This window comes from Poecilia latipinna, unplaced genomic scaffold (assembly GCF_001443285.1).
Source record: "Poecilia latipinna isolate Pla-1442-1.1 unplaced genomic scaffold, P_latipinna-1.0 Scaffold5217, whole genome shotgun sequence".
Classification (NCBI taxonomy): domain Eukaryota; kingdom Metazoa; phylum Chordata; class Actinopteri; order Cyprinodontiformes; family Poeciliidae; genus Poecilia; species Poecilia latipinna.
In genome coordinates, this window is record NW_015117833.1 from 1 (window position 1) to 8,354 (window position 8,354).

General features: G+C 36.8%; 2 protein-coding genes across 4 annotated transcripts; both read right to left on the reverse strand.

Moving 5' to 3' along the window:
- Window positions 1-1,144: 1,144 nt before the first annotated feature.
- LOC106943376 (stromal membrane-associated protein 1-like) lies at window positions 1,145-2,337 on the reverse strand. Its single transcript, XM_015026684.1, has 2 exons — window positions 2,033-2,337; window positions 1,145-1,636 (listed from the first exon to the last, which is right to left on the reverse strand). The coding sequence occupies exons 1-2, from the start codon at window positions 2,148-2,150 to the stop codon at window positions 1,479-1,481; spliced, it is 276 nt and encodes a 91-aa protein (XP_014882170.1). The 5' UTR covers window positions 2,151-2,337; the 3' UTR covers window positions 1,145-1,478.
- A 646-nt stretch (window positions 2,338-2,983) lies between these two features.
- Window positions 2,984-8,231, reverse strand: LOC106943375 (centromere protein K-like). Of its 3 annotated transcripts, XM_015026682.1 has the most exons (11): window positions 8,100-8,231; window positions 7,761-7,862; window positions 7,627-7,683; window positions 6,174-6,237; window positions 5,877-5,923; window positions 5,696-5,778; window positions 5,458-5,556; window positions 4,969-5,104; window positions 4,834-4,887; window positions 3,452-3,622; window positions 2,984-3,418 (listed from the first exon to the last, which is right to left on the reverse strand). In XM_015026682.1, the coding sequence occupies exons 1-10, from the start codon at window positions 8,115-8,117 to the stop codon at window positions 3,467-3,469; spliced, it is 816 nt and encodes a 271-aa protein (XP_014882168.1). In that variant the 5' UTR covers window positions 8,118-8,231; the 3' UTR covers window positions 2,984-3,418; window positions 3,452-3,466. The 3 variants fall into 3 exon arrangements, with proteins under 3 accessions (XP_014882168.1, XP_014882167.1, XP_014882169.1); XM_015026681.1 differs by having other exon boundaries at window positions 2,984-3,622; XM_015026683.1 differs by having other exon boundaries at window positions 2,984-3,622; window positions 8,115-8,230.
- Between the last annotated feature and the right edge of the window lie 123 nt (window positions 8,232-8,354).

Genomic DNA, 8,354 nt, shown 5'->3' on the forward strand with positions numbered 1-8,354 from the left:
ACAATAACTGAGAAAATAGTTATTGTTATTAGGCTTCCCTGCCTTCTTCGTTTCTCCAGAAGTATTTCTGTAAAGCACAGCTTAAATACGCAAGATGATACAACTTGGTTTGAAACTACAAATCGACAATTCAGGATTATGATCATTAGTTTTAACTATATTTAAACTAATAATAATAATAACATTTGAAAGGGGCAGATGCAGCTTTTTTCTGTCTGTAGATTATCCTGAATTCACATCCAGTAGTTTTGACAGTGAAACATTTTTGAATTCTTCGCTGGGATCAGATTTCAGCTGCTGTTCAGTTCAGTGCTTTCTTTGCTACTTTCATTTCAAATGACACAACAAACAACAAATCTCTGTGACAGGCGTGTCAGATTCCCATAGCTACAATTAGAGCTTTCAATTAGAGGCTAAACAACATGATTTTATATATATATATATATATATATATATATATATATATATATATATATATATATAGTGGCTATATTTAAAAAAGATTGGTTGCTGGTTGATATTCCTGATAGCTTACTTATTTTATTTAGCCATTTTATTTTTGAACTGGGGTGAAAATAATGATTTCTATTTACCAGTAAGCTGAAAATACCAAGCTATAAGCAGTAACTTATTTTCCTATAAGATTCATTAGAGCAGGTTGCAATATTCAACCACTTTGCGTCAAGATTGAAGATGCTCTAGGATTTGGAAAACAGAAAATAATTGAAAAATAAAATAGGAAAAATACAATCTAGTCAAAATGACGACATTCCTCTAATAACAAATCACAAACTGTGCAAATCATGTCAATTGTGTGTGAACTAGATCTGGGTCAGTTAAAAACACATCAAATTTCAAAATCAAAGTTTTGGTGTTCAGCATTTATTTATTGTTTCGAGTCTGCACATCAAAAATGAAAACAATAATTAAATGCTAAACATTCCATCACTGCAACATCAATAGACGGCTAACAGACAAGATAATTAGAAGCAGGGCAAAGACTGTAAGTGAGTTTGTTTCTGAAGTTTTTGCTCCAGCAAATAAAAGGATACATAAAAATAAACCTACTTAGCTGATACAAAGTGTAGATTCCACAAAAAAAGAGAAAGTACTTAATTTATTGTTAAGAATTTAGTTGTTCTTCTTTTGAAAATTAATGGAAGCTGAATGCCTTTTTAGTCAAGGTCTGAATATTCCAGTTTTTACAGAACTAATATCACATCCTCTTGAAACTAATGTAACCTCTTTGATTATTAATACGAATGTTAGAAATCAACACATGAATATGTGGAACCACTATAAAAAGCTACGTCATATTGAGGATAATCTTTTAATGTTTTATGGCAATGTCTTAAATTCATCACATGTTTCAATATAAATTAATTGACCATAAATTTCCCCAGAATTTTATGTCCTGGTATCATTTAAAGGCTCTTTGAGATGATACTCCTCCCATGCGTTTGAAAGCTTTGCTAACCTCAGTCAAAGACAGGAAACAGTACCTGGATCTGTTCTGAGGTCCATTGGTCCAGGTTGACTGATTTCACTCTGGATATGTGTACTCCCAGGTTCCTGTGGATGCCTGCACACCGGATGCAGATGAAAACTCCCAGATTCCAGGATGCCCATCTTGGACCTGTTGAGGGCGGAAAACAGTGATAACGTGAGACGTTTCCAGAGGAACGACACCAACATGTTCGATCATGTTGAGGTCCCAGAACGGAAAGCAATAAAAATGTGTCCCAACAAGAAAACAAGTCAGGGTTTTCTAGGGAAGATGAGTCGGTGTTCATTAAAGCGGCGGGTGCAGGGAAGCAGCGGGGGAGCTTAGGTAGATTTACAGAAGTTAGCTCGCTACTTAGCAACTTAGTTTAGCTTAGGGGTAAGAAATGTCAGCTGACCAGTTTGAGCCGTTTAGCTTAGAAGAGCAACACAACGGTAAGGCGGTGCTGTTATTTCTCTGCCGATAGATTTAAAGGACTACACATTTTACACAAAACCAATAAAACACTGTGCGGAGTGAACGCCGCACCTTTCGCTTCGCAGTCGGCGCAGTACTTGTTGTCTTCCTCCCTCAGCATTTTGGACAGGATGGCCTGGTGCTGCTCGTTAAGTTTCTGGGCCTTCTCTCTCTCCGAGCGGGTCGTCATGTTCACTGCTTCAGCGGGGCTTGTTTCAGTGAAGCAATTGGTATTTTAATCAGTCGTCAGTGAAGAGAAGTTTTATGGTAAAATATCATAATCGGAGGTCTAAAAACCTCCGACTGGGAAATGAAGACACCCGGAACCGGAATCTCCTCTCCGCCCACAGGAATCCTAAAGCTGACGAGGCGGACTCATCGGATTGGATGAGCGTTCTGACGTCATCTGACGCAGTGCTTAGAGTGGCATACGTTTTGATTACTACGCTTTAAATTTTTAAGAACGTTTACATGGTTTCTAAATTATTACAGTAAATAATTTGTACAAGTTAGCTGCTGTCTGTTCCGTTGATTCTTGACACTAGGTTGACATTTTATACTCCACTATATTTATGTTTAGTAAAACAATAAAATTCTGGATAGTAATTATAATTACTATTGAGAATTTTCTGAACGCACCAATAAAAACACATACTAAGTATTTTTATTTGGAAATCAATTTAACTTTAGTGTTTTAAAATAAATGATCAGCAAATCAGTTTTAGATTAATCACCTGTAAGTAAAGCAGTTACCATTACTCACTGACCTTGATAACGCTTACAGGTGAAAAAGAATCCAAGATAAGAGTAAAAGCCTTTATAGTTGGTTTTTGAATCAAGCGAGTACTATAATGCATAAAATTTGTGTATAAAGCATCAATATTTAGTATCATTTGAGGCACACATTTGATTTGCTGCTTTTTCTGCCTCGGAAGTATAAGCTAGACTAAAAATGCATCTTGGAAATTACCTTCAGTGCTGTCTTTTAAATTTATATATACACACACATCAATGAAGTAATCTAGCAAAGCACATAAAAATGTGTTTATTAAAGAAGCATAAACATTCAGAAACAAATATTAATAAAGTACAGACAAAACGTTTATTAGAATTAGGTGACTGATGGTTTGAATTAAATTTAACTTTTCTAGCTTTTATGCCAAAATAAGAAGTGAAGATCCCGTTTTATTTTATTGCTCGGTGAACAGCAATAAAACATCTGCTAAGATCACAAACACTTCAAGAACTTTAAAATCTCAGACTTATCAAAATAGCACATGGTGCCCATGCAAATGCAGAATATCTTATATTTGCAATAAGAACTAAATTAACACAAACAGAAATGAGTTGTATAACTAATACATATTTACAAAAAGTAACTCTCTTGTCTCGGTTCTTCAGACGGTTGTCAAAGAACTGTAGGGCTCAAATACACACAAATGAAAGACACTGACTGATGTGTTGTGCTTGAGAAAATTAAAGAGTAAAAATTTGAACATCAGTCAATTAGAAGAAGGTCTCCAGGCGGATCTTGAAGTTGTTCTCCTGGTGTCTCACTGCGATCCCATATCGAAGCAGCATCTCCACATACGGTGGCCAGAACGTGTGATCTATCGTAACATAAGGGTCGTGCGGCGTGTTCATGACTTTGTCCATAAGAACCTGCAGGTGTTGTCGACATAGAGAGGTATTTGGGTTTTCTTAGACTGTTCTGGAACAAACATGTCAAGTAAAAACAGGCCATGCACTGAACAAGGAGCTTCATCACAGTTACCAAAAACCTCCAGGATGCAGCTTAATGAGTGATTTTAACTACATGTTTATTCTCATTCTTACACTTTTAGGGCTAAAGCAAAGACTAAAGACCTGAGAGAAAATAAAACCTTGATAAACCTTTGTTTCACATTGTAAATTGCTTTACTAGTAATGTAACATAGGAGGGGATTGAAAAAGAAAATGAAAACCTTTTCATAACATTGAAGCTTTGTGTTTTCATTGTTTTTGTCTTTAATAAAAGTAGAACAAAAGTGCAACTAACCAAAGAGTTTTACATATGGCACTGACTACAGTTTGACTGCTTGCGCTGTTTATCAGTGCCACAGTAATAGTTTGTAGCGGTGAAATCAGAACTGATGCTAAGCAAACACTCGCACTAGTTTAGCACTAGAACTGATTTAGCTAAACCAGAAAGGAAGCTACATGTTGCAGCTCATGTTGATGTAATTACTTATTTTTATGGGTGCACCGATTGCAGTTTTCTGGCCGATCGCCGATTACCGATCTTTTGAAAAGCCTAATTACAGATTCCGATTTTGTCCAATGCCAGTTTTTTGTCTGAAATGTTGCTGAATATATCAAGAAAGTTGCTGAACTGGCAACAACAGGGTGACTATTGTTAACTGTAAATGTACAGATATGACCTGGTCGGCCGGTTTGTCAGTCAAACCTCTCCCACAGGAGAAAAGAAAAGCACAGTGGTTGATTTTTAGACTTTTGCCGAGGTTGATAATATTGGCGGATAAGATCGGCTTCACATGTAAAAATCAGCCGATTACCGATCTTCCAAAATTAAGGAAATTAGCCGGCCGATAAATCGGTGCACCCCTACTTATTTTCACTGTCTGAGCTATTTTTATGACCGCCTACAGCAAACAGCCACAACTTACATTATCTTGTAAAGTAGAACAACAGGGAATAAATTAGTATTTTAGTATTAGTATTGATTCACAAATCAATATTGTGAATTAAATATTCACAATATTGATTTTGTTTGCGATTAACTCAAATTTTGTTAACAAAAAAAGTAGAAAACTATTGAAATATTGACTATTTTAACATGTCAATGTTAAAATAGAACGACATCGCACACCCACCTCAAGAATTTTACTGAGGGAAACAAGGTCCTCACTTATCTTCAGGGGAATGTTCTGAAAATAAAAAATACATTTTAAAAAATGGAATATATAAAACAAACACTTTATTATCCACACTGCGGCAGGTTAACCCACCTTCTTCTTTTTGCTGGCAGTAGACTCGTCCTGAGGGAGAGGGACATGTTTCTCCAGAATGTCTCCCAGCGACTCCATCAGCTGTTCCTGATAAGTCTTCATTTTCTGGATTTTGGCCTTTGTCTCCAGAAGGATGCTGAAGGAACATAAATATAACCAGAGAGTCACTGTGGTAATCTATAAATACTTAATTTCACCAGGCTTTCCTTTACATTTTGCACTTTAAACTAAAATTTCACATAGAGAAAGATTAGTGGAGTGATGGAAGGATCCCTATTTAATTTATACAATTAAAAATTAATTGTATAAATTAAATTGCATTTAATTTATTCAATTAAATAGGGAATACTCCTGGAATTAAACATATTTTTTTCCCGCCACACCTATCCAGACCTGGAAAATCCATAAATCAGGTATGGATACCTTCCAGGCCGCATGGGAACCTCGAATGTCTCTTTTCATTTGGCGTCACATTGCCATCGCACTCACTTGTGCTCTGAATATTTCTCCTTTTCCACCCGAAGTCGTTCGGTATGATCATTGGCAGCTAATAGCACCTGCTTCTTCTCCTCCAGCCATTTCTGCTCTCTGTAAAGCACGAGGCGAAACACAAAGTGCGAAGTCACAGAAAGGTCTCGTCCATTGAGTCCTGGGAAACATTTATGTGCTCTGATGAACCAGAAAGTAGTGAAGGAAAGCTTTGCCGGGTAATGGAAAGGTCACGCACAGCTCTTTAGTCTCTCTCAATTTGTCTCTCTTGGCTTCACAACAAGAAACGACCATCTCCAGTTCGGAGCAAAGCTTGAGCATCTGCAGAGGACGACACGTGGGACATGTTTTGAGAAAAGTGGGAGGGAGGGGAATGTTTTATGATTTCTAAGGAATTTTTGTTTCACACATGGACACACCTCATCTTTTCCTGCATGAAGTAAAATTTCTGCGTTAGCCGCAAGCGCTGCGGAGGAGGTTAAAAGAAAAAAAAAAAAAAAAGAAAAATCAGTCAACAAAAACATTTAAACTCAGTCAAATTTGACATCGTTGCACGTTTTATTTTCCTTATATGACAAACTCGACAAAAATGTAACAGCAATACAAGATGTAGGATAGCAATGAGACTGTGGTGTGTGATATTAATATTAACATTCAGGCTGTAAATAGTAGAATGATGCAATGGTTTCATTGCAGTGGGAGAAGTGAGGACTTACAGCTCGGCTGCATGGACATCCACAGCTTCAGTTCAGCATCTGTAGCCGCCAGTCTGCTTACTGACTGTTACATGTGAAAATACACAGTAAAACAAAATAAAAATAAAAAAGTCAAGTTAAATAAACAAACCTGAAAGCAACAACATACAAATCAACTGAAGAACCAGGCAAGAATGAACTTGTACCAATTGTGAAGTTACAAGCAAGGTTCTAAAAGTTGCAATTTTAACACAGCTGAAATATTTTTTTCCATCATACCACCCCTTTGGTGCATTGGAGTCGAAACGATTAATCAGATTAATCACTGTCAGCTGATTTAGTAATCGATTAGACTACAGACTCAAAGCTGTTTAAAGAACATATTCAGAGCATTAACTGAGCCGCAATTGTACAAAAGAAAAATATACATTTTGCATTTGAAAAATTGTAAATATGTGCTAATCAGAACAAGTGACAGTTTTATCTTCACCTGGTTTACCTTTTGCTATCCAATCTGTAATAGGGTAATCCAAAAATCAATCAACACACTATCTCTACCCTGTACTGATTTTAAGTCAAGCAGGAAGTGCTGAGCTCTTCTCCTGTTGATGGCAGAAGTATTTATTTAGATGCAAGCTTTGCTACTGAGGATGATCAAGCCTACAGTACAGAAATGCTATGTTGCTTCATTTTAGGCTATTAAATGTTTTTTGTTTTTTTAAGAAATTGACATTTGCATCTTTTAATGCATTTCTAATATTGTATATAAAAAGGTTTTATAAGTTATAAGAAAAATGTGCAGAAATTTTGTCCGATTAATTATCAGAACAACTGATTGGTCCAACAAACGTTCATCCTAAGACTGATCTGAAATATGCAGGACAGTGAGTCCCAAGGACCAGCTTTGGGCACCACCACAATAAATCATTCAATCACAAAAACAGATATAGTGGCAAAGCGCAAAATAAGGTGACAAACTAAAAACAGTCTTCGCATTAACAAGTTCTGGTACAGAAAGGGGAAAGTCATCATCTGGGAACTGGAAGTTTGTGACCTTCCTTCCAGTTTTTCCCTCTAAAACAAGCTAAAGGGAGACCTGCTGCACAGAAGCAAGACTACAATCCTCAGTTTGCACACATTATGTGCAAAACGGCGAGCGAAGTTATGCTTTTGTTTGTGTGAGTAAAATGAGTAAGTGTGTAACTATGCTAATTTATTTAATACACTATTTATTGAGTGAAATCTGGAATAGCTTTGCATGGCGTGCAGTGTGGCTAAAAAAAATAAATAAATAAAGGGAAGTGTCCCACCTTCAAAATACAAAGCAGTCATTGTTGTACCATCCAGTTAACATACTAATTATTTGACTGAGGTGTGTCAAAGCAGTAAATGACCTCGAAAATTTACAGAAATGTCTCGTTTTCATAGAAATACAAGGATGAATGCAGAAGATGGAAACCTTTAACCATCTGACCTGTTCCTGGTGATTCTCACAGATGTCTGGTTCACACAGTATGATTTCATTCTGGAGCTGCAGACAAACATGACATCAATATTTATTATTTGTTTGTTTGCTCTAAAGTTTCATGGAGCGGAAAGATGGTTTACCTTCTCCAGTTGAGCAAATTGCTCCTCACATTGCTGCACCAGCTCCGATTCGGCGGCCTCTGAGAGCTGTCCAGCAGCTCTTCTCTCTGCCCGGACCTCACCCTGCAGGAGGAAGCAACACAGGCCGAAACATGACAATTATATACCCGCTTCAATACACAGAAAACCGCCAGCAAACGGCTAACAGTGTCCGCGCAAAGTCACGTTACATTATAAATCGAGAAAAGTTGACTAAAGAGCGGCGTCAGTTAGCACGGACCGATGTTCATTGTCATAAACATAAGATATTAAAAATACAGAATTAAACAGAAACACGAAAATCAATAAGGTGAAACTCACGGGGTTACAACTTACCATGTTCAGTAAATCCAAACTTTTTTTCTAAACATACAAAACATACAATGTCCGTGTTTATTTCAAAATGCCGCCCGACACTGGTGGCGTCATGACGTCAGCGACGTGGAGAGCGTTGCGTAATACTGCGCAGGTCAAATAGATACAATGTAAACAAAGTCCATCCGAAATTGCAGATTTCAGTGGCAAGTAATAGAGAATAATAATAATAATAATAATAATAATAATAATAATAATAAT